This window comes from Patiria miniata, unplaced genomic scaffold, assembly GCF_015706575.1.
Source record: "Patiria miniata isolate m_02_andy unplaced genomic scaffold, ASM1570657v1 HiC_scaffold_20, whole genome shotgun sequence".
NCBI classification, from domain to species: Eukaryota; Metazoa; Echinodermata; class Asteroidea; order Valvatida; family Asterinidae; genus Patiria; species Patiria miniata.
The window spans coordinates 23,192,761-23,220,427 of NW_024037059.1; the positions used below are offsets into that span (position 1 = coordinate 23,192,761).

At 41.4% G+C, this 27,667-nt stretch overlaps 1 protein-coding gene across 2 annotated transcripts in view; it reads left to right on the plus strand.

Moving 5' to 3' along the window:
- The window catches only part of LOC119728246 (terminal uridylyltransferase 4-like), a 58,325-nt gene extending 31,496 nt beyond the window's left edge, over positions 1-26,829 (plus strand). The window contains exons 5-6 of one of the 2 annotated variants that reach the window (XM_038200402.1): positions 4,702-4,842; positions 26,444-26,829. In XM_038200402.1, the coding sequence (XP_038056330.1) occupies positions 4,702-4,842; positions 26,444-26,520 (218 nt within the window). In that variant the 3' untranslated portion in view covers positions 26,521-26,829. The remainder of the gene's footprint in view (positions 1-4,701; positions 4,843-26,443) is intronic. The other variant, XM_038200401.1, reaches the window with a different exon arrangement.
- The last annotated feature ends 838 nt before the right edge of the window (positions 26,830-27,667 follow it).

Here is a 27,667-nt window from a genome sequence, read left to right on the forward strand (position 1 = left end):
ATCTGAAAGATGCTTACCTACATGTATCCATACACCCACAGCATTGCGAATTCCTACATTTTTAATAAAACATCATATTTCTTATGTACCTGGACGACTGGCTCATTGTCGGCCATTCAAGGACAGCCTTCCGAGCCCTTCAATAAACATTACTGGGGTTCCTGATCAAGAAGAAGTAATCACACTTAACCCCAACACAAACACCGACGTTCCTGGGGGCTTTCCCCAAGGACATACAAATACGAAAACTCCAAAAGTGCATCCAACTTTTCCTCCAGGCGGATGCATCAGCCCAGCAGCAGCATGACTGAAAATACTGGGGCTTATAGTAAGCACGGTGTATCTTGTTCCACATTGTCGGCTCCGCATGCGTCCTATCCAGCTCCACCTCCTTGCACATTACCGCTCGAAGCTTCACTCCATCCATCGCATGGTTCCGGTCACTTCCTTTCTCCATTCACATCTCAGTGGTGGAAGGACCTTCAAAATATTGCATGCGGAATGTTTTTCAAAAAAACACAACTGACGAAGGTCATCTCTACGGATGCATCCCTTCTTGGTTGGGGTGCCACACTTCACCCGCGCAAATCACAGGGAAGTGGGACCCACATCGGGAAAATCTACGTTTCAATGTCCTCGAGATGCAGGCAGTAGCCAACGCTCTCCGACATTTTCGTCAACTTATCCAAGGCCACTATGTCCTAATCAAATGGGACAACACAACAGTGGTGGCATACATCAACCGCGAAGGAGGCACACGGTCAGCCCAACTCTGCCTCCTCGTGTGGGACTTGCTCCATTGGTGCCGGGATCCCAACATAATGCTAACAGCCACACACATCCCGGGCACGGACAACACTGCAGCCGACGCCCTCTCCACGGGAAAGATCAGATCAGATCATCTTGACTATCAATCGCCCACACATAGACCTGTTGGCAACAAGAGCCAACAACCAGCTGACGTTTTTTTGCTCAAGACACCCCGATCCACAAGCATGGCACACCGATGATCTGTCGATCCCAGGGACGGGAATGTTTGCACACGCCTTTCCTCCAATATCCCTGATTGCACGGGTACTCACAAAGATAGAACAGGAACACTGCAGAATTCTCCTCGTGACCTTGTTTTGGCCTCGGCAGACATGGTTTCCCAGACTGATCAACCTGTCAGTTTACAAATCCACTAGTTCTGCCACATCGTCCGGACATCCTGTTCAAACCAAATGCCAACACGATTCACCCAGCTCCCCAGGATCTTCACCTGACAGGCTGGACATTGTCCAACGACCATTCGAATCAGCTGGTCTTTTGGCAGAAGCTGCAACATTTGCGGCACAGAGTCGGAGACCAACTACCCGGAAAGTCTACAACAGCCAATTTCGACATTTTAAAAAATGGTGCAGACGGAAAGCTACTGAACCGGTCAATTCTTTTTTAACGGATATTGGTGACATTCTTGTCTACCTGTTCAACTCTGGCCTCTCGGTACCTACATGTACAATAAAGAACTACTGAGCAGCCATTGCAGCCATCCACGGAGGTTTCCCAGTGGCTCATCAATTTCCAATAACCATGCCTTGGGTCACATCCTCCGAGGGATGTTCATCTCCAGGCCCTCTATGCGGAAACTTCTTCCTTCCTGGGACCTACCGCAGGTACTGAGGACACTTTCACGTCCTCCTTAGGGAAGAGCTCAAAAGGATTCTTTCTGTTCTGACGCGAGCGCACGGGAGGAAGGGGCCTATTGTTCTTAATCCCCCCGGACGTCCGCCTTCGCCTGGGCCCCGTTCCGACCGCGGGATAATGCCTGAAATTGCCTAACAATAGCACAATGAAATGGTCACACTGAGTGCCCACAGCACGGTAGTACAATAGACCTGTGCGGTGACGACGGTGGATAATGGGAACTGCACATTTAATATCGGGAGAAACATCTTCTACACTGAAATTGACAAGGAGACTTTGAAAATATTGTTTGGATAAAATAATGTTTGTTGTCTTCTTCATCTCTTGCAGGCGATGTATAGTAGAAGATGGATAGTGATTTAACTGTTAAAATGCTCAACAAATGGAGCAGACGTCTCGGAAAGTAGAGTTACATGTACCTGTTGTATAGTTTTGTGTATTTGAAGGGAAATGTGCCACATTTTACAATAGTGACATCTGATGGAGGACTGAAGGAAATATTCCTAATTATCCGATCCCAGCTGGACCCACCAACCAACACATGGACTAAATTAATGCCCTAAGCACGTGGTTGATTGCCACTGGTTATCTACTGTCAGATCAGCGTGGCTGGCTACATTTATATACAATTGTAACAATCGTGAATCGTTGGTGGTCATTTTTTCGTTCGATGTCTGGTATTACAAAACCATTTTTTGGTGTGGATCTTGAAAAGCATGAGCAGGTATATACTAATGGTCCCAACAGTAAAATTATCAACTATCCAACAAAGAAGTTAATAACATCCGTATGCATTCTTTTGAGCCTTCATTATTGGGCCATCTAATATATTGTGTCGACGTACATCCGCCGTGAAGAATTGCACCGTCCGACTTTCACTTTCTTTCCTGTAACTGAAAAAAAAACCACCTTGTTTTAAATGTTCAACAAATTGAGAATACGTCTTGGAAAGCAAAGTTACAGGTACATGTTTTATACAATGTAGTTGTGTGTATTTGAAGAGAAATGTGCCACAATTTACTCCCTGAACGTTGCTGCTTAGCCGGGAAACAAAAAGGTAGGTAGTGTGTGAGACACTGGCTGCAGCAATGTCAATGTTAAATATCAAGAATATTCTCCATTGGGGAACCACCATAGGTAAAAAAAAAAAAAAAGTTTTTTTCTTTCGAGTTAATACCTTCTCGCGGCTTCTGTAATTGACTATGTAGGGTCTCATCCGTTAAAAAAAAATACAATTTGTGAGTAGTTTATTTGAACATTAATTTGTTAAGAGATATATAGGGGAATAAAGGGAGTGATTCCTTGATTGCGGGGGACGTATTAAGTCGCGAACCCCAAACGCAACGGGTGGCGTCAGCCAGAGGTGACTCTCCGACCAAGGAATCAATGTTAAAATTTTTGGATGCTTTTTGACGTCTCAAAAACAATTTCCAATAACTTTTTCTCAGCAAACAAATTCTCCAAAAACAAATTTTAAGACAGCTAATGGATTTATTGTTGAATTATGGATTTTTGAAGTGCCTCATGCATATTTAAATAATTCCATTAAATGCATGTTTCTTTTCATGTGTTTACATCACCGTATTTCACATACCTCTGCCGTTGCTGGCGGCCGTGCACACGGGAGAACGGGATATTAACATCTTAAAGGACTCACACAATGAGACTTTTAATGAGCTCGGGTACTTCGCTGGGCGCCTGGTAAGCCGGGCGTTCTACCCCGGGAGAACGGGCCTATTGTTGGGTTAAGTTAATTCCCGTTCAGAATGGGAGGAACGTGGGAAAATCTCTTCCCTTATGAACCTATAGGGCAGGCGTCTCTCCTCATCTTGTCAGTCAAATTCGCCTTCCTGCTAGCAGTCGCCACATCGCGACGCTGAAACGAACTACAGGCGTTATCACTGCAGCCTGGCCATATTCGCTGGGAACCTCACAGAGTGAGATTGGTTCCCCACACGTTATTCCTTACCAAGAACCAATATGACTCCTTTTCTTCCCCCGATATCTTCATCCCGGACATTAAATTCCACTCGTCAGTTCCGGAAGACAGAAAATGGTGCCCAGTTCGTGCCTTGAAATGGTATATCAACAGAACAGAACTGATCAGGGGAGATACAACAAACCTGTTCATTACATTGGTTCACCCGTACCGACCAGCTTCACGAGAGACAATCGCACCCTGGATTGTGAAAGCCATCCAGTCAGGACTGGCCGGCTAAATCAGAACAGGTTCCCGGAATTAAAGCACACAATGTTAGAGGAGTATCAACACTCGAGAAAAGAGGAAGCTAAGATGGTGGCCTGGCGTGGGGCACGGTGGGTAGCCTATTGTGTGAACTCATAGCGGATGTATTGCGCCCTTTAGGGAAATATGCATAGGTAGTAGCTCTACAGGTAAGTATTCGCTAGTAGACCCCTCCCACACGACTGGGGGGGGGGGAACTCTTCCTATACGTTTCATGAAATAAGCCTGTGGTTCAGTATACTATTAGTTATCCCATGAGCGGGAGTGGACACGGAATAGCATAGTACGTCTGCATCCCACATGCTACAAGACCGAAGGCTGAGTGGGATGCAGACATGTTCCATGAAGCAAATGCACCATACTATATACATGTAAATGTCATTTATATAGTATGGTGCATTTGCTTGAAGATAAATTTGCTGTACATTTAATGTACATGTAAAGTGGTTTTCTTACTATACGTGTGTGCCACGAGAATGGCGCGGACATCTTAGAATGGCACGATATGCGGAGTGCGGTGTAGGCCGTGCTACATGGGATAATGTAGGGTAGAGAATGGTTTGTTGCCATGGATCGACCAATCAGAGTCGAGGATTCAAGTTTGCTCGAAGATAATATTTAATATGTTCACTTTATTAAAAGTGGAATGTTTATTTCTAGTGAAGGTAAAGTTATCAACACAAGCAAAACTACAGGAACAGGAAAGTGTTGCAGCATACCTTTACAAACCAGTTGATGTATTTATTTCCTACTTACTATTTTGGTCACAGATGTGAAGGTGAATCTGTATGGTTCATCACTGAGTGGGTTCGGTTTTCGCGACAGTGATGTGAATCTTGGCATAGAGGCTCCAGAGGGTACTCTTCCATCCCAGGTCCTTGTCAGAGCTTTTGAAGCACTCGTACATGAAGGTAACTCTCATAATGTTTGAGAATGTTGTATATTTAACTTTATTGGCTGTTTCGGCACTTTGCCGAAACAGCCTTTGTTTTCGTTAAGATTTTTATTTTTTTTTATATTTTTGGCTTTTTCGCAATTTTAAAAGCCATTCTTTCTGTTCTCATTTTTTTTTTTTTTCATCTTCATCTTCTTTCTTCTTTTTGTCGCCTAAACCCCATGGACTTTGTGCATGTTTTTTTCTGGCCTCGACTTTTGGCAATAATCTTTGTCATACATCATTCTAAGTTTGCACAAGCATAGTCCCTATAGCAAAGATGTGTGCCGAACATTGACGTCATGGTGACGTCATCGACTAATTTATTATAGAATTTTGAATATTTAATTTTTCCCATAGACTTTGTACACAGAAATTTATAAAAAAATTGTCGATTTTCAAAGGGCATTTTTGACTCTTTGCCAGTAATTCATTTGCACCACTATTTGTCCAAGCAAAGACCCTAATTCAAACAACATTGTGTAATAATGACGTCATGATGATGTCATCCGGTGTGTATATATAGGCAATTAAATTATGACACTTTTAATATTTAAAAATGCATAAGAAATCAACCGTACGCATCCGCAACATTCTGTTACCGGCAAGTGGTAGAGAAGGTTGAGGTCTTTATTTCATTCCATGTGCGTGAAATCACGTGACCCTTGCTTCCGGTCGAAAAAGGCCAAAACCGGAAGTGGCTTATTATTTAAAAATGGTAATAGATACGAACTTGCTTTTAACGGTGATAGTCTCTTGGCTAAAAGTATTCTTCAAATCATTTACCAATGACGTCATGCAATCTTCGAGCGCCCTCTAGCGACAGGTTGAAAATTTGCAAAAATGTATTTTGAATAGATGTCTGTGGCGAAGTTTGTCGGAATTGCCTAAATATTGGTGCATATGATGACCTTGACCCACTTAAGACGTGTGCGAAGTTTTAGGCGAATGACGTCATCAGACCGGAAGTTATAATAAAAAGACCCTTTTTTCATTTGAAAATTCCTGAAAAATCAACCATGGCAGTTTTTATGTTAGTTTTTACTTTAATTGTCGATTTAAGGATAGGTCTAAAACATTTCAAAGCTTCGAGGCAATAAGCGAACTCGGACATGCCATGTGCACACTTAAAACTTCAGGTTGACAATACCTCTGCTCTAAAACATGCACAGAACGTCTATATGTACATACACGTACGTTACGCACATACATCGTATGTCAGTCAGCCTGCAGAGCACGTGTTGCCGAGGTCAAATCCTGTCCACATCACAGTGACCGTTTTAGCCGATTTTCGGCTAACTTTGACAGATTTTATGTTAATGCATGTGCATAGTCAGGGACGTTTAATAAAAAATCATAATGCCGAAAAGCTCTATGTTGCGTATTTAAAGGTGCAGTTTTTCTGCAGTGGGATTTTCCACAAGTCTTTTCCTATGCAACACTGATATCTTACTGAGTAGTTCTGAACTTCAGCCGAGAATTACTATGAGAAGGAAAGAAAAATCGTATTTTTTTCGCGCTGTCATTCGATTGAACATATTCCTAAGGGTCAGAATATCAAGTAATATTTCATAAAAATGTTTCAGTTCAAAGGCAAATTACAAATTTAAAGGTGCAATTTTTCTTTAGTGGGATTTTTTTAGCCTGTTAACTTTGTACACGTGTTTAGCCCATTGACTTTGTACACGTTTTCAAGCCATCATTTCTATAACTTGGCGATCTGGAATGGTCATCAATGTTACAGCCAAGGAAGACCCTCATACAAAAATTATGCCAAGACTATGACGTCATGATGACGTCATCACCTAATTTTTTTTATTGATTTTTGAAAATTTACGTGCAAATTATGAAGTCCTATATCTACAGAACTGTAAGTCTGATTGGGTTGAAACTTGGTATGTGGCTAGACCGGGATGTGTTATAGATAAAAACAAATTAGGTGACGCCATGATGACGTCATCCGGAGATTTTATATGAATATTTGAAGTTTTTGACCTTTTAGCCATATCTCATGAACGTAACATGCAAAATTCAAAATTCTGTGTGTATTTGGTCTGTTAGGTAAAAAGTATTTGTAAAATATCTGACATCACTATGACGTCATAAAAATGCGATTTTTCAAAATACATATATAAGGAAAGGTCTGACTGTCATGAAACTTAGTGGGTAGGTAAATAATGGTACTAGTATACAAAGTTAAAAGTGACGTCACGATGATGTCATCGTTTGGTTTTTATAATTTTTAGATATTTATAATTTTATTCTGCCTCCACAAATTGCACACTTTCTTTCATCGGATTGACATTAAACTTGGTTCAAACCAAAATCACAATGACAAAATGTGCATTGAGAAGGGTATTAAGGATGACGTCATTGCAGGGCAAGTGACATCATTTGATAAAATTATACTTTAGGAATTATTCTAAGCGTTTTGAACAACCTTTAACTGCATGAAGCACTCTAAAAAGTGACTGCAAAAGGACAAACGAAACAAATATTTGTAAAATGCGAAAAAGCCCTGTGTTCTGTTTGCAAACAGACATACAGCTCTAGTTTTCTTTTCCTTTTTCAGTCATTTTTCCCATAGCATTTGTACATGTTTTTTTGTTACCAGCACTTTGGGCACTAAAATCAATCCGATTGCCTTTATACTTGGCACACACTTAGACCAGCACCTGAAGTTGTGTGCCGAACATTGACGTCATGGTGACGTCATCGACTAATTTATTATAGAATTTTGAATATTTAATTTTTCCCATAGACTTTGTACACAGAAATAAAAAAAAAATTGTCGATTTTCAAAGGGCATTTTTGACTCTTTGCCAGTAATTCATTTGCACCAATCTTTGTCCAAGCAAAGACCCTAATTCAAACAACATTGTGTAATGATGACGTCATGATGACGTCATCCGGTGTATATTTATAGGCAATTAAATTGTGACACTTTTAATATTTAAAAATGCATAAGAAATCAACCGTACGCGTCCGCAGCATTCTGTTACCGGCAAGTGGTAGAGTAGGTTGAGGTCTTTATTTCATTCGGTGTGCGTGAAATCACGTGACCCTTGCTTCCGGTCCAAAAAGGCCAAAACCGGAAGTGGCTTATTATTTTAAAATGGTAATAGATATGAACTTGCTTTTAACGGTGTTAGTCTTTTGGCTAAAAGTATTCTTCAAATCATCTACCAATGACGTCAGGCCTTCATTTTTAAGGAGCGCGATCGCGCTCCTTCGCGCTCCTTAACACGGTTTCTGGCATGCGAATAATAGCGCTCCTGGGTAAATTTGTAAGCTTATTAATTGTCGACTCCAGTTTTTGTCTACATAAAGCCAACAGTAAAATCTTGTAAATCCAAATTTTATATACTTGATTTCTTAACTTGTCATCCCGATGTTTGAACGATTTTGTTGCAAAAAAAATCAACAAAAGTAAGTCGAAAAGCTACGTAAAATCCACCCATAATCATCGCAAGGATTTTGTAAACATCGCAGTTACTCGAGCCATCCCATACATCATGTATTAGCCATTTTCTTTTCATCAACGACATGTAGCACGTTCCATAATGATCAAGGCAGGGTACTGGCAGGATCGTCATTCAGACGTGCACCGCCATTAAGTGAATAAAATGAAATAATAATTTCGGTTGAGATCAGTTTATAAATTAGTTTATAAATATTTATAATGTAAAACTAAATATATAAACCTCCTATGAAGTGAAAACACAAAACAATTATGAAATGGATGGGCTGAGCAATTAAAACCACCTACTTTGTAATACCAACACCCCTATTTTTCGATAAAATGGACGTGGCCCAAGCACACGTGTTGAGTGTGGTGCCGGGTGATCGCGACGGTTTCCAGTCCCGATCCCACGCATAATGCGTAGGCCTACTTGTGCGCGATCTAATACTGTGCAGCCAGACAATTAACAGTGGGTAGGCCTATGTGAAATTACACCGTTTTTCTGGAAGTTGTGATATTCCAAAGGGAGCCAGAGTTTTTGAACGGCATTTTGAATGATCTCCGGTACATCTACAAGAAACTAGCGTTCATTTTTGACAAGTTTGGGTTGGAAATACCTTACGAAAGGTTGAGCTCATTTGTCCCACAACGGTAGAGTGCAGAGCGATTTTCCGTGTGTCGACTACCGGGCTATGCCCGCAAGCGCGGCCGGTCAACTGGCCACCCGTGCACGGTGACATTGTTTGTGCGTAGTACCATTCGACATTTTGCAATGGCATTTAATACTTGTACATTTCTGTGACCTTACTTTCGATCCTTTTATTTTTTGTGCCCAAAACCAAATATTCATATAATTATTTTCCTTTTCTATTTTACTAATTTTGAGGATTTATGTGACAAAAAAAGTATTTCTTTGACAGATGTATGATGACCAGACTTAAATTAGTTTGGATTTTTTTTGAGGGGGGGGGGGAGGGGGCTCTATTCATCAATTTGGATATAAATTTAGAACCCTTCAAAAACACGGTTACACCACATGATACATATGCAAATTTAAACAAAAACAGGTTTTTAGTAAAGTTAGTAAACCAAAACAAACTATTTGATAAAAAAAAATCAATAAATAAAAACTGAAATAAACAGTAAATAAACCAAAAAATAAAAATAAAATAAAGTGAATATAAAAAAACGAAGTTAAATAGAACAAAAAAGAAACACTAAAGAACCACAAGTCAACTCCAATTTGTTTTTCATTTTTATTTCCAATTCCACATCAGGATGATTCACAAACAAGTAAAATTTAAACCTATTATTTGTATTAAATTGACATGAATTAAGCACTCAATTTGTAGTGAACAGTCGCATCTGTTTCTCAGTTCTGATGCAAGTGTGTGTGCATGATATGAAAGACTTCAGGAAATGATTTGGATTCATTTTTAACTTTGAGCACAAAGCATGCAAATTGAGCTCCTCGGACTTCCCAGGAGAGCAATTTTGGGTGCTCAAATTGAGCTCCTCGGATTTCCCAGGAGAGCGATTAACTGAGCTCCACGAATTTCTAAAAATGAAGGCCTGGACGTCATGCAATCTTCGAGCGCCCTCTAACGAAAGGTTGAAAATTAGCAAATATGTATTTTGAATAGATGTGGCAAAGTTTGTCAGAATCGCCTAAATATTGGTGTATATGATGACCTTGACCCACTTAAGACGTGTGCGAAGTTTTAGGCGAATGACGTCATCAGACCGGAAGTTATAATAAAAAGACCCTTTTTTATTTGAAAATTCCTGAAAAATCAACCATGGCAGTTTTTATGTTAGTTTTTACTTTAATTGTCGATTTAAGGGTAGGTCTTAAAAATTTCAAAGCTTCGAAGCAATAAGCGAACTCGGACATGCCATGCGCACGCTTAAAACTTCAGGCTGACAATACCTCTGCTCTAAAACATGCACAGAACGTCTATATGTACATACACGTACGTTACGCACACGTATACATGTACATCGTATGTCAATCAGCCTGCAGAGCACGTGTTGCCGAGGTCAAATCCTGTCCACATCGCAGTGACCGTTTTAGCCGATTTTCGGCTAAGTTTGACAGATTTTATGTTCATGCATGCGCATAGTCAGGGACGTATAATTAAAACTCATAATGCCGAAAAGCCCTATGTTTAATACGTATTTAAAGGTGCAGTTTTTCTGCAGTGGTATTTTCCACAAGTCTTTTCCTAAACAACACTGATATCTTACTGAGTAGTTCTGAACTTCAGCCGAGAATTACAATGAGAAGGAAAGAGAAATCGTATTTTTTTTCGCGCTGTCATTCGATTGAACATATTCCTAAGGGTCAGAATATCAAGTAATATTTCATAAAAATGTTTCAGTTCAAAGGCAAATTACAAATTTAAAGGTGCAATGTTTCTGCAGTGGGTTTTTTTTTAGCCCGTTTTAACACGTGTTAGCCCATTGACTTTGTACACGTTTTCAAGCCACCATTTCTATAACTTGGCGATCTGGAATCGTCATCAATGTTACAGCCAAGGAAGACCCTCATACAAAAATTATGCCAAGACTATGACGTCATCACATAATTTTTTTATTGATTTTTGAAAATTGACGTGCATATTATGAAGTCCTATATCTACAGAACTGTAATTCTGATTGGGTTGAAACTTGGTATGTGGCTAGACCGGGATGTGTTATAGGTAAAACAAATTTAGGTGGTCGAGACCTGAACATGATTTTTGCGGGAATTGATAGAATTATCGAGGGTCTTCATTTTTTAAATATGTGCAAATTTATCACGTGACCCTTTCTGCTGGTTGAAACCGAAAGTGCTTTGTAATTTAAAATTGGTGAAAGACGCGAACTTGCTTTCAACGATGTTTGCTCTGGCTAAGTTGTTCTTTACCATAATGTTATAGTAATAGATGAAACTTTATGTGACGTCATCATGACGTCATCACGTGACATGTGACGTCATAATTCAAAGCCCTATGCAAATGGAATCACATATTATGTGCCACCATTTATTATAAACAGAACTACACATCCTTCGTTGATGGAACACATGTCACGTGTCACAAAAAGCTACCGAAACAGCCCTATGTTTGTCCACAAACATATGTCTAGTTTAACAAATATTTTTGAACAGTGCTGTACCATCTTGTACAGTCAATCAAAGCACCAATATTACTTAGTGTAGTAATTTCAATCCGACATCCACGTTGCCAGTGTCAATTTTAAATGTAAACTAGATTTATGTTTTTGGACAAACACAGGGCTGTTTCGGTAATTTTTTGTGACGTGTGACACATAAAGTTTCAAGTATAAGTTCCATCAAGGAAGGATGTGTAGTTCTGTTTATAATAAATGGTGGCATATAATTATGACGTCACATCATGTCACGTGATGACGTCATGAAGATGTCACATGAATGTTTATGTATAACTATAAATTTATGGTAAAGAACAACTTAGCCAGAGCATACATCGTTGAAAGCAAGTTCACATCTTTCACCAATATTGAATTACAAGGCACTTCCGGTTTCAACTGGAAGGAAGGGTCACGTGATTTTGCACATAATATAAAAAATGAAGACCCTGGATTAATCTATCCATTCCCACAAACGTCAAGTTCAGGTTGCTCACGGTTGATTTAATAGTGATTTTCAAAGATTAAATCTAATAATCTTTAACGTGACGTGACGTGACCCATGATGATGGTATCGCGACATCACTTCAATTTTCATCTATAAAACACATCCCGGCTTAGGTACAGACCAAGTTTCAACCCAATCAGACCTGCAGTTCTATAGATATTGTTGAATATGAAGTCACATGTCACGTGATGATCGTGACGTCACTTCATTTTTGGCGAGCTGCGAAGCAGATGCGAGCCTATGTAATACCAATTTCCGTCCGTCGGGCCGGGCGTCCGTCCGTCCGTCCGTTCTGACCATACCACCCTTGTGGGGTGATGTTCCATTCAGGACACATCACCCCACTTTTTTCACAATAGAAAAACATCACCCCAGAAGGGAATCTTTAGAAAAAGGGATAATGGGAACACAATGCTATCACCCCACAATTCTGTCTGGCTGGAATGTCCGTCCGGCCGTCCGCGTTCAGATAAAAATGTTGAAGTTTTTGATTCTAGTTAACTTGGGTAAAAAAATTAAATGCAGTTGTCATGTATCATCTCTATAACTTCAGTTAGGTTCATATCATTGCAGTAAATTTTTATGATTTTATTGAGGAACTTAATTCAAGAAAATGTTAAAGTTTTTAATTGTTACATGTACATGTATACTGGTATAACATGTACATGTGTGTATACCGGTATAACATGTACATGTACACTATGCATTTTGGGGATGTGCATGAGCTTCTGGTTTGATCTTTTAGTTTATGGGGTTGGAGTAGGGATGGGGTAGGGGAGGGTGGGGTGGGGTGGGTTGGGGGATAGGGTTGGAGTTAGGGTTTGTGTAAATAGGATGAGTAGGGGAGCTAGGATGGGTGGGGCAGGGTGGGGTGGGGTGGGGAGAGGGGTTGGAATACTGAGTTTGGGTGGGGTGGGGATTTGTAGGGGTGGGGTGGGAACAGGTAGGGAGAGACAGGTAGGGAGAGACAGGTAGGGAGAGGATGGGCATGGATGTAGGGGTTGGTTAGGAGGGGGTTGGGCAGGGGGCGGGATATAGGATCGGAGTAGGGGTTGGGTTGGGGATGTGTATGGGTAGGGATGGGTTGTTGTAGGGGTTGGATAAGGGGAGGGGACAGTATATAGGGATCAGAGTAGGGGTTGCATTTTAGTGATTTTGGATTTTAGTGCCCAAAGTGCCTTCCACTGTAAAAACGTGTACAAATGCTATGGGGAATGGCTGAAAAAGAAGAAGAAAAAAAATGCAAAACTAGAGATCTATGTCTGTTTGCAACAGAACATAGGGCTTTTCCGCATTATGCTTTTTGTTTTTATCAATAAGACGTCCCAGACTATATGCATGTACAACGTTTAAAATTATACGGTACAAGAATTTTGTAATTTAGCATGTAGCGTCTGTGAGATATATTATCATCAAAAAGAAATAAATCCATATTAAATCAGACGTATTGGCCTCCCTTCATATGCAATTTTGAACCATTCGGACTGATAGTTTTCTCAATATGAAAAATGCACCATTATGATGACGTCACATGCCGTACGATGATGTCATCTTGATAACACTTGTCAATGCACATATTTTGCATTGTGGTCTTGGTTTGTACCAAGCTTGAAGTCAATCCAATTAAAGGAAGTGTTAAATTTTGGAAGGGGAATGTAATTGTAAATAGTAAAAATATAATACAAAATCATGCGATGACGTCATGGTGACGTCATTTCAGATTTTGCATTCTAGTACCATTATCTAGCTATCTACCAAGTTTAATGACGATCATATTTTCCCTTATATGTGTTTTAAAAAATCGCATTTTTGATAAGGTCATGATGATGTCACACATTTTTCAAAATTTTGTACATATACCTGTTACCTAACAAACATAATACAAAAAGAATTTTGAATTTTGCATCTTGCGTTCGTGAGATATGGCTTAAAAATTAAGGTCCAAAATTTCAAAAAATCATATAAAATCGCACGATGACGTCATCATGACGTCACCTCAATTTTTACCTATAACACACCCCGGTCTACCTTCATACCCAGTTGCAACTCAATCGGACTTACAGTTCTGTAGATATAGGACTTCAACATATGCACGTTTATGATGATGTCACGTGACCTAGGATTACGTCATCATGACATCACACTTTGGGGCACATTTCTGCTATAATGACTATGACTATGCTTACTTTGAATGATGTATGACAAAAGATTAATGGCAAAAGTGGCACTGAGAAAAAAGGTGTACAAAGTCTATGGGATTTAGGCGACAAAAAGAAGAAGAAGAAGAACAAAGAAAAAAATGAGAACAAAGAGAAAGGCTTTTCCGCGTTTGTTGTTACAAACGCAGAGTGGTCGGGCAGGCATTTTTTTCATTAAGCACTGCCGAGTTAAGTTATGAATATTTTTATGTAAGAACAAAGGATCACGAAATTAAATCCTTTCCAGTACAATTAATTATTTTTTGATAAAATTCAGTAACCAATCTCATGTACACATACAAGTTATTTCTGGCTTGATGACGTTATTATAGCGGAAAAAGTGAACATTGTAATGGATATCGTTATTTGGGCTACGAAGATATAGGTCATAGATCAAATGATATAAATTAAATTTGGAATATAGTCGTTTTCAAATTCTCAAAGACGTAACTTCCGGTCTGATGACGTCATGAATTTGAAATCTTGCCAAGTTATTTGTGGTTGATCAATGAATATCAAGGGGTGATTTGGTTAAATTTGAACGGATGTTTTTCAAATAAAAGAAAGTAAACACTGCTTGATGTGCCGCTAGGGGGCGCCGTTTCGAAAAATGACACCATCACAATGTGTTTTTGTGTATGGAATCCCTCACTTAACACTATTGTAGTAACCTCCGCGAGGGGCAGGGGTTGGGTGGAGTCTCGTTATCAACTCCGAGGAGGGGAAGTGATCCCGGGTTCCAGGCAAGAAGAAACGAAGAGTCTTGAGCACCGATGTATCCCCAAAATCTACTGGTTTGTTACGAGACTGAGATCCTTGGGACACAAAGTCAACCAACATGCAACAGCGACGAATACAACTTATACAGTGTACGGGAAACACCACGGAAAACCCCCGGAGAGACCCCTACGAGAGAAAAATGCACAAGATCTAGTTCATGAATTTATCCCTCACATACATTTGATGAATACAATTACATTATGATGAAGTACACTATTTAAAGTGAGTCATATTTTAACCTTAAATTTATCTCACAAAATACATGTAATAACAGGTCCGGCCCCCAACACTCACCCATCACTGGAGGGTTTCAGGACAACCTATGTCCCACGGCCGGTGTGCATGTAGGCTAGCAGCCCCCTGCCTGATGTACTATCTAAAAGCCCTGTTTATGCGAGAGCCATCCAGGTCGAGGCCTGGTCTGTTCCAGCTCATTTGGAAAAGGACCGCTGCAACACAGTAAGACGCAAGGGCGCCCTCTGGCCGATAAGGCGATAAATAAAATTAAAAACCCCTACATGTTCCCTGCTTTAAAGTCATATGACCTTGGATGATCCCACTGAAAATACCATTTTCCTATCATGTGTACCCTTCATCGTCATACCCTCATTTACAAAATGATTAAACCTTCTACATTAACTTCTCGGTGATCACACAATCCACTTTACTATTAAACAACTCGGGTGTAAACGCATAAGAGAACACTAACATTTGTGAATACATCAATATGTAAATTACATACACTCATACAAAGAATGCCAGCATAAAGCCGGTTAAGTTTAACAATGAAACACTGAATCAACAATGTGATGAACGGGTCATGTTAGAGCGGCAGGCACTGGTTACAAATCTCCCAGCTGGGAGCAAGGCACAGTGTCCGCCCCCCTGAAAAATACATATATACATATGTCCTAACGCGAACAATGATGCATGACCACCTCTCTAATCTGGCGAATATATCTGGCCATTCCTTCTGCATTAAGGTGGCACCCATCGATCATGTACCTGGGAAGATTCACTCTCGGTTGAGATACCAGACATACCCGAGGTGCCCTTCCAGCCAGCGCCCTGCCGAGCATCATATTAAGACCTTTAGATCACGGAAAATAGCACAATGCGCCTCGGCTGGATACCGTGCACCGCAAGCGTGTCCAAGAACCTCAAAGCTCTCTCAACCACTACCCTGGGTATTGCGATTTTGGCACAAAGATCGTTTGTTCCCAGGTCGATGCATAACAGATCGATACGATCCAAAGCCACCATCTTTCTCAAGTAACGTTGGGGTGTCTCGAGAACCCCATCATATGTTAACCCTGGGTGCCCCTCCACTAATACCGTGTACCCTTCGGTGATACCCAATACGTCATTTAGTGACACGCGGCGTGAGCGTGCCTCCCTGGCAAGCCTTGCTACGAACGAATGGCCGTATATGTACACCACTTGTTTCTCCGCCATGCCTGTACAAAACACTCGCTTGACTAGTGAGCTGATGCAAAAACTGTGCACGAAACCTCGGAGGTACGGGGAGGGATATTTTCTCTGTCCTGCAACGTACAAAATAAACATGTTTAGTCCCACAGAGCCATTAATACCCAAAAATATGAAACACGTCAGGGTTTATAAAACATAGTTACATCCCTAACTAGGTCTCATCATGGAGGTGGTGAGTACACCAAGTATCCCGTACATTGCACAGGCAATCCTCCAACACTTCACAGACTGCTGAATTAGGTTATAGCGGAAGGCCAGCGCCCGAATCGATTCTTAGCTCTTAGCCGCTCAGAACGCCTCAGGCCTTCACGCGCCCCTGTCGGTGCGCTAGGTCCATCACTCAAAGGAGAGACGGCCTCAGCTGGGATCTTGCTACCACCATCCGTCACGGTTATGGGAGTCTGGTCACTGGGAACTTGTACAACAACAAATTCCTTCTCTGAAAAATGTGAGTCACTGGACTCATCATCAGATTCCTCTGAAAATCCTGCACATGGTAAGTCACGCCAAATCTCCACTTCAGCTTCCGTGCATAGGTCTGCCTCTCGAGGGTCGAGGATCAGCAGCTTTCGGTTGACTACTCTCTCGCTACCCCCCAAAACCGGTCGAATGGTCACCACATCCTGCTCTGGGTTGCATCTGACCACAACATGTGGTGTCTCATCAAACTGGTCACTTAACTTATGCCTGCCTTTGAATGCACAATTTTTGACCAAAACTCTGCTGCCTACTTGTAGCTTCTGGATAGGTTTTACACTTGGCATCGTAGTACTGCTTGTTAGCCTCAGCCGCGCCGATCAGGCGGTCTTTTGCAACCTCATAGGCCTGCTTCAACAGCTCAGCTTGCCGTTGCACATACTCCTCATTCAGATCATGTTGTACATTGCCGACTAAATGGTCTATCAGGATGATTGGCTCCTGTCCAAAGAGAAGGGTCCATGGAGCAACCCCTGTCACACTATGTGGGGTGGTGTTGTACATATGCACAAGGTGGGGAAGGAGTTCGGGCCACCTCTTCCGGTCCAACCCATCCAGGGATCTGATTAGGGAGCAGAGGGTTCTATTGAACCTCTCTGTCTGCCCGTTACCCTGGGCGTGGTACGGGCTTGTCCGAGTTTTTCGAATCCCGTACAGTTTACAGAGTTCCCTAACCAGATTGCCCTCAAAATTCCGACCCTGGTCGGAATGGACCTGAAGGGGTACTCCGTAGTGACTTATCCAGTTCTCCACAAGGGCTCGAGCGACAACAGGTGCAGTTTGGTTCCTACAGGGAACCGCTAATGCTTACTTTGTAAAAGCATCTGTCATGATCAACACGTCCTCGAACCCCCCCCCCACGGCCCCTATCAAGCTTCAAAAAGTCGATGGCCAGGCGTTCCATTGGTCGGAATGCCAACAGGTGTCGCATAGGTGGCCGTATAGTCAGGGTTGGTGCCTTGGAGACAACACATCACAAACACTTTTTTAATATGCTCGCGGACGTGGCCCGACATGCCTGGCCAAAAACACCTTAACCTCAACAGGGCAAGGGTCCTATTGATGCCTTAGTGCCCCCAATTGTCATGAACAGCTTCTAGCATACTACCTCTCAAGCATTTCGGAGTCAAGATTTGGAAGACATCACCCAGAGCTGAATCCTTGTAGGTTCTATAAAGAACTCCATTTCTCTCCACGATTGAAGACCACTCCTTCGTCCATCCATTCACACCTGGTACCGGTAGACCGTCTTCGATTTGACCCGGTCTCCAACCATTTGACCATCGCCTCCAAACCACTCGCAGCTGCTCGTCTGCCTTTTGCATTAAAGCAAGTTCACCGCATGAATACGAGGGCAGCACCGCTGAAGCTTGGTACCCTTGATCACCATAAGTGGGGTCACCATCACTGGACCCATCTGCTTGGCTCTTTGTCTGTACTGCACAGCGCACTTTGATTGGGACAGACGTACACTTGACTATATCCTGCATAACCCTAACCGTATCAGCAGACTCTGAATTCAAAGGACACCGACTGAGCGCATCTGCGCATTTGTTGGTCCGCCCACTTCGAAACTTCACCTGCATGTCGAATGGAGCCAGTTGCGCAACCCACCTTTGCTCTGTTGCCCCTAACTTAGCATTCTGGAGATGGGCAAGGGGATTGTTATCTGTATACACGGTGAAACGGGCTCCTGGCAGATAATGCCGGAGTTTCTCTGAGACGGCCCACTTAAGAGCCAGCAATTCAAGCTTGAAGCTTGAGAGGTCACTGTAGCTCTTTTCTGCACCGCGCAACCCGCGACTTGCAAAGACAATCGGGTGTACAGCTCCATCATCCCCGACTTGAGCCAAACAGGCACCTAGACCTCTGAGTGATGCGTCAACTTCAACTATGAACCCTCTGTCAAAATGTGGGTAGGCCAACACGGGAGTGCAACATAATTTTGCCTTAAGCTTCTCGAACGCTTCGTCTGCTTCCTTGGACCAGTGAAAGCCCTTCGTACGGTTCCCTGCTTTTTCGCTTGCTTTGGCCCCAGGCCATGCAGGGGTGCAGCAATAGCCGTAAAGCCGGCAATAAAACGGCGGTAATAAGCCACCAGACCTAAGAAAGAGCGCATCTCCTCCCTGCTTGTTGGTGTGGGCCACCTAGCGATCTTGTCTATCTTATCACTGTCCACTGATACCCCCGATTCTGACACAACATATCCTAGATGTTTCACCTGCCTCCTTAACAGGTCGCACTTTGCACCCTTCAACTTAAGGCCATTTTGTATCAATCGGTCGAAAACCACACCCAACCTAGTCAAATGCTCCTCAAAGTCGTTCGAGTGCACCAATATATCATCGAGGTAGAGTACAACCTGCGACAAATTAAGGTCCCCAAAAATACGCTCCATGGTCCTCTGGAAGGTTCCAGGACTATTACTAAGTCCCATGGGTAACCTGGTAAACTCAAACAATCCCCAGGGAACTCGAAAAGCCGTCTTCTCTATCGATTCCTCGTGCATTGCCACTTGATAATATCCATGGGACAGATCCAAAGAGGAGAAGTAACGGGCACCGCCTAAGGCCTCCAATGTCTCCTCGATCCTTGGAAGGGGAAGGCGTCTTTCACTGTTAACCCATTCAGTTTCCTATAGTCTATGCACAAGGGAATAGACCCATCCCGCTTGCGAACTAACACCACGGGGCTAGCATACGGGCTAGTGGATCTTCGTATGACCCCCTTGTCAAGTAACTCTTGGAGCATTCGCTGGACCTCTGGCAAAAGATGTGGTGCGATCCGCCTATATGGCAAGCTCACTGGCTTCCCATCAACGAGGTGTATTTCGTGGGGGATGGGGCCACACTTCCCAACATCCCATGATCCCTTGGAAAATGCCGCGTCATATTTCTGAATCAATGCCGCTACTCGGGTGGCTTCACTGGGGTTCAATCCTTTGAGACTTAGACCTGGGGGCAGCTGGTACTCCGTTCCATCTGGTAAGGTGAAACTCTCCTGCACAGCCTCTGATTGATCTTCACACACCCCGTTGGGGTTCTGTTCAACAGCTGCAGGACAATTTAATATATGAGAGCCCTTAGTGTCCTCTACACTCCCTTTCTCCAGAATCGCCTCATCCATGGACACCCTAATATCCCCTGCACAAGTTGAAGGCTAACTTCCTCCAACATGTCAGCCTCTCTGACAACCGCCAACTTCACACCCGCCGGCACCGTAACCGGTTGGCTACCACGATTGCACACCAGTACATCCATCGAGGGCCCAGCTTGTATTCCCTCGACAATACTCAAGTTTTGAATACCAGGAAAAATCCCGTCATCTGAGCTGAGAGGTGATGCAGGACACCCCTCTACTATGACACAACTTTCTTGTGGTCTCACTACCCTAGCATCCACTTTACAGCTTACTAACATAGCTGTACAAGGGGGGACGACCTCCGTCTGCAGTGCGTGCACTTCACCCACAGTTCTTTGCGCTACGGTGTCCCTTCTCTCCTTACCACGTGACTGCTGTGCGTCAAACCACTGAAGAGCTGTCTCCCACTCACTCCCATGCAGTCCAGATGGCTTTGTCTTCAGAGCAGACAATGCTCTCAGAATATTACAACCAATTATAATTGGGAACTCCTCCTGTCTATCTAGCTTTTCACTTGACTGTGTCGAGCGAACTAGAAAATGGGCCTTAATTTTCTTGCCAAGAACAACTATGTCCGTACTCAAATATCCATGAATTGGAATCTCAAGATTGTTGGCCCCTACAATTCTCACCAAATTTCCGACTGCGCCCAATTTACCTAACCTAGTTGCCAAGTACTTCTGATAAAAGGGGAAACAAATTAGTGATGTCTCAGCCCTTGTGTCTAGGATACAGTTGGCTGTTACACCACCTATTTCAAACTCTGCTGTGAGGCTTGCCGCAATCAATTTATCATGCAAATTATCGACAGCCCCCTCCCCCTTCTCTAGGCTCATGTCAGCACCTGACAGATTGCTTGCAACTCCATCCATAGGCGCAGCCTGCACCTCCGTCATCTCGCCCACTATGACGGAGGTGGGGCATTTCCCGAAACATTCTGTTCCGTTTTGGCCGCATGTGTCTTGTACGGCTCCCTATCCCTACACTGTTTTGCACAGTGGCCCGGCCTCTTACAGTTATGACAGATAACCGCAGATCGGTCATAACTTCTAGGCGCCAGCGCTTTGTCCATCTTCTCGCTCAAAACTGAGGTTAACTGTGCCAACTGGGCAGTAGTTGCAGCTTGCTGCTGCCCAAGTACATCTAACTTTTAAACAACCAACTTGTTCGACGCTACAAGTTGGGTCAAAATGTCATCTGTCTTGCTTGAATTCGAAGCAACCTGAACGTTGACCTGTTCAGGGTCACGCATGTTTGCTACCTCCCTAATTTTGTTCTTACGCGCAGCCTCTTCCTGATCTGGCAGTACAGCAAGTACATGCTCCCTGAGCTTAAAGAACGACAACTTGGGTTTTTCAACCAACAATCGCCGCAACTCTCTCCGCGCACTCATGTCTCTTGCGCCATTTACAAATTGCTCCTTAAGCACACGGTCTTGCATCAGGCGCAAGGCATCACGTTCCGGGCCTTAAGCCGCCTGCTCCATACGATTATGAAACCGCATTAAAACCCGGCTAAAATCTGCCAGTGACTCTTCCGGTAATTGTTTCCGCGCATACAGTGCACTAGTCAGCGAGGACACGCTTTCGGAGGTGCCAAATCTGTTACTCAGGAGGGTGATTACCTTGGGTAGGGTGTCCCTTTCATCCTGGGGCGCGCATAGTATTTCCTCTTTTGCTATTCCGCCCAAGTGGTCCACAAATTCCCCAACTTGTCTATCACCCTCGAGCCCTAACTGCCGTGAATAACGCTCAAATTCCTCAAGCCATTCGTTTATGGTCAAATCCCCAGGCTTGCGAGGGGGCCACAGAACTTCACCAGACTAACCTTTGGTGTTGGTGTGATTTTCAAATTTCCAAAAGCATTCGCCAACGTCTGTGCTAAGGCCTCGTTAGACCTTGTGATTACTTCACCCATAGCTTCTGGTAAGGCCATAACTGAATACCGTTACCGCGCAAAATTGGCAAAATTTCAAACGCCAGAAAGGTCAATACCCGAGCAAAGAAAAATTGTTTCAAGACACCCCAGCGCTTTAAACAAACACTTTTACCCTTGCAAAGTCACAATTACAATTAAAAATTAGAATCCGACTTATGGCAATAAAATACACTTTATTTATGGTATACAGTCAATGATGTCCGACAACAAAACAATGTGTCTTATTTACCACACTTCTCCATGTGTTGGGGGTCCACATAAAATTACAAGGAAAACAATTTACATGTAGTCAACAAATATAACCCTATATATTCTTGAATCTTCTCTATCCTGTCTACGACGCCACTTGTAGTAACCTCCTCGAGGGGCAGGGGTTGGGTGGAGTCTCGTTATCAACTCCGAGGAGGGGAAATGATCCCGGGTTCCGGGCAAGAAGAAACAAAGAGTCTTGAGACACCGATGTATCCCCAAAATCTACTGGTTTGTTATGAGACTGAGATCCAAAAATCAAAAATGTTCATCTAGGTATTGTCCATCAGATCACAAAGTATGAACGTGATCGTTCATTTTGTTCGTGAGTTATAATTGAGGGAACTTATCAAATTTTGGCCAAAAATCGCTTGTAATTTGACACTTGATGACGTCATCGTGTCGTCAGAGTAATATGCACGACTCGGGATGAGGGTCGATAAATATTGAAAGTTACAAGTTCATACCATACACCGTCTAGGAGAAAATTGCGGAGAAGTATTGTCCGGAAAAGAAAAGAAAGAAAGAAAGACCCAAACAAAAAAGATTTCTGAGAACAATTCTAGACAGTGGTCGGGCACTCAAAAACTTTAACGAAAACAAAGGCTGTTTCGGCCGGTTGCCGAAACAGCCAAAAAAAACAACAACTAGAGATCTATGTCTGTTTGCAACAGAATATGGGGCTTTTCCGGATTATTATTTTTTTAAAATCAACAACACGTCCCTGACTATGCATGGACAACATTTCAAAGTATACGGTACAAGAATTTTTTAATTTAGCATGTAGCGTCTTTGAGATATATTATCATCGAAGAAATATCTATGTTAAATCAGATGTATCGGACTATGTTCATACGGAATTTTGACCCATTGGGATTGAGTTTTCTCAATATGAGACTTTGAAAAGTGGCCCTTTATGATGACGTCACATGCCCTACGATGACTTTATCTTGACAGCACTTGTCAATGCACATTTTCGCATTGTAAACTTGGTTTGTACCAATTTTGAAGTCAATTCAGGTGAAAGAAAGTGTTCAATTTTGGAGCGGAATGACATTATAAATAGTACAAAAAATCAACAACAAAAAATCAACCGATGACATCATGGTGACATCCTTTCGAATTTTGCATACTAGTACCATTATCTAGCTATCCACTAAGTTTCAAGACAATCGGACTTTCCCTTACATGTGTTTTCAAAAATCACATTTTTGATGACGTCATGATGACGTCACACATTTTTCAAAAATTTGTGCACATATACCTTTTACCTTACAAATCAAATACAAAAAGAATTTTGAATTTTTCATGTTGCGTTTGTGAGATATGGCTTAAAGGTCCAAAACTTTAAAAATTATGCATATAAATTCGCACGATGATGTCACCTCAATATTTACCTAAAACACATCCCGGTCTACCTATGTATACTGAGTTTCAACCCAATCAAACTTATAGTTCTGTTGATATAGGACTTTAAAATATGCACATTTGTCAAGACTGACTGCTAAGTAAGAATTTTCTATTAATCAAACAAAACAAAACAAAGGTATGCACATGCTTTATATTGTAATTTGTTTTATTTCCAAAACAAGTCAACAATTAAAATGAATACCAGAAATGGTAAGGATATTTACATGTATGATAACTAGTGTCAGTGTCAATACCTGAATGGTCATCGTTCTGAATTACACCACATTAACTTGGCGAATGGGGGCGCCATTCACTTTACACGGTGTGCCGTTGTTTTTTTTTTTTTAACGCGCCGTGCGTATTTTGATCGCGTAAAAGTTTTAAACGATTTCACACTGGAATTAATATCGTCCTTCGACGTCATTTTGCATTTCCATCTGTAGAATGGGAACCAGACAATGGAACTTTCATGGGCAGAACACCATTAAAAATTTATGTTAAAATATAGACGCTACCTTACCTTTTAGCAGGTGCGATGAGGGAAAATTTGCAAGTTTTGGAAATCGTTAATATTTATTACACTCATTAAAAGTACCGAAAGGCACAACATTTTTTTTAATTGTCCTTGTTTTATAACTTGGCAGAATGTTCTTAATGCCTGGTGAACTGGATAAAACAAATCGCCACGTGAAGGTGTTTTGGCAACGCAAAAAGAGAAATTTCCTGTGCAAGATCAGGCTCTGTGCCGCTCGTTTACTCTGCCTTGCCTAGCCTGCGTACAACCCACAGCATGTGATTGTATGTACGTCTGTGGTACAACCACAGGCATATAAACGCAACCGTTAAAATTATGCAGCGCCCTCTTTTGGCGAGAATGAAGGGACGTAATATACATTGTGCATGTATGTGCTATACGATGTTTAAAGCGGAGGTGCGGTCAACCTGAATTTTAAGCATGCTGCAGGGCATGTCCAAGTACACTTTTTGCCACCAAACCTAGCAAAGTTTTAGACCTACCCTTAGAGTGTGTTTTGAAACAAAATTCAAGAATATTACTATCAGGGTAGATTTTTTAGGAATTTTCAAAGAAAAGGAGGTTTGTTCATTCTAACTTCCGGTCTGATGATGTCATCATTGTTTTTTTCGCGCACAGGTGTTGTTTGCATTAAGGTCATTATATACCCTCATTTTAAAGCGATTACCGCAAACTTCGCCACAGACATCAACTCAAAATTCATTTTAAACATTTGCGCTCTAACATTTTATGAAGTCACCTGTACATTTTTTGTGAACTACAACCTAACCACAGGCTAACAGCGTGTAAAGCAACTTCATATCTTTTTCTAGTTTTAATTAATAAGCCACTTCCAGTTTGGTCCGGAAGGAAGGGTCACGTGACATTACGTGCACGAGATAAAGTAAAGACCCTGGATTATTATATCAATTCACGCAAACGTCAAGTTCGGGTCTCTCAAGGTTGATTTTATACTGATTTTCAAAGATTAAATCTGTTAATCTTTAACGTGACGTCACGTGGCCCATGATGACGTCATGATGACGTCACTCTGCCGGACACAACTATGCTATAAGGACTATGCCTATGCTGACTTTAAATGATGTACGACAAAGATTAATGCCAAAAGTGGCGTTGAGAAAAGATGTGTACAACGTCTATGGGATTTGCCATGGAAAAAAAACAAGAAGAAGAAGAAGAAGAAGAAACAAAAATCAGAACAAAAAGAAAGGCTTTTCCACAACTATGCGATAAAGCCAAAAAAAGCCAGCACAAAAAGAAAGGCTTTTCCGCAACTATGCGGAAAAGCCAAAAAAATATCAGAACAAAAACAAAGGCTTTTTCGCAAATTAGCGAAAAAGCCAAAAAAAGAATAAAAATCTTAACAAAAACAAAATCTGTTCCAAAAGGTTAACGAATGCAAGAGCTGTTTCTGAGCATGTACTCTGAATCAGCTAAACAAATTGAGTATTTGGTGAGGAAACGATCAGAGCAAAATGTTAAAACCATTCGACAATGTGTTTCTAGGCATTTGAGCATGGTCAGACAACTGCGAAAAAAAACAGTGTCAAATGAAACAAATGCAAGAATCAAATGCAAGAAACATTGGTTCTTTCTGTCTCAAAAGAAAGTTCTCTTAAAGTGTCAAGTAGGTTTCAACTAACTAATTTCAATACTGAAAAATAAATTGCATTGCCTAAATACAAACATGTTATAATGATTAAACCTTTTTATAAGTCAAGAGCGTACCGGTAGTTTGAACAGATTTTAGTATGCAAATTTCATAAGAAATTATTACTGCATGTATGCCAAAGATATACAAAAATTTGAAATTTTAAACTTTTGAAAAGTAGGCGAATGATCTTATAAAATAAAACAAAAGTAGCTACAGGAACCCCAAATTTTAGTCCCCAAATTTGCTTGAAAAATTGTCCTGTCAATTCAAGTTATATACAAGCATGTATTATAGCATGGCTTATTAACTAAAACCAAATAATTCACTCTCGATTTCTTGACTGATCTCTCCATAATTATGTCGTGATTTCTAAGTGCATGGTATCAGATATTTGTATGAACAGTGTAAGCCTGTCAAGTAATGCCTGCATAATACTTTTTTGTGTGTAATTTTCCGCAATTACAATACATGTCACTTCAGTTTCTAGACAATTCTTTTAAAATTAGATTTGAGTTTATCTCCGTGTACCACAATCGGGTACATGTGGTCTACATTTTAATTTTTTTTTTTAATCTCTTTAACAGATACTGACTTTGATGATGTACGCTCTGACTTTGAAGAACGTTTCCCCTGTATCAGATTTAGCGATAAACAAAGGTAAATTATGTAATGTTATTGTCTCAATGCAATATTTGTTCATAACACCATTTTGCCTAATCCTGGCCAGTGCTGTAGTTAGGATGAGATTGTAGTGCAGGGCTATTTGCTCTAGAAGAACTAAAGCCGTGTCCGCACTGGACTTTTTTTGGGGAAGGTTTTACCGAGAGGAGGTTAAAATGAAAAATGGTCAAATGTGACTACTGTCCACACTTGGACTTTCAACTTGGACTTTCAACATTGAAAGCAAGTATACATCTTTTGCCAATTTCAAATTATAAGGCACTTTCGGTTTCTACCGAAAGGAAGGGTCATGTGATCTTGCACTTAATACCAAAAATGAAGACCCGGCAATATTGTATTGATTGTCATAACTAACTTTGTATTGAAATAATTTTTTATTGAAATAAAAGTTCAAATATATCAAATGACAAGGATCTATATGTCAGTTATATAAAACAAATATTGAGTGGCTTTAAATTATGAAATTGGAGGAACATTATCGCTCGGTAAAATCTGGGCTTTTCCTGTTCACTCGGCTTCGCCTTGTGAAATGAAAAAGTCCAGATTTTACCTTGCGATAATAGTCCTCCCATTCCACACTGATCCACTCAATATTTGTATGCTATCAATTCCCGTATAAAGCAAAATCAGATCTCTCACATTTGATATTATATTGATTTTCAAAGATTAAATCTATAAATCTTTGGTTGCTTGAAATCTGATACTTGGTGACATCATAGTGACGTCATTACAAGCAAGCTCGCGAGCTATGTGAACTGTGTTTGATGCAGAATCGGGATTATATCGGGATTATATTCCCACAGGTGTTGTCTTTATTATGGTCCTCATACCGGTATATATTAATTTTAAAGCGATTACTGCATCTTCGTCACACACATCAACAGATTTTTCATTTTAATCATTTTTCAATCTGCCGCTAGAGGGCTCCAGTGTTGGAATCAAGACCTCAAAGACCGAGACCGAGACCTCATAGTCCGAGACCGAGATGTCATTTAAAAAACACACACACAATAAGTAGCAAGTTGTGTACAAACGTGTGCACATATCAATGCAAATTTAATACCAAAACTCTTAAAAACTTGAAATAAATAACAACTAATGCTGTACCATGCCTTTAAAAAATAGCC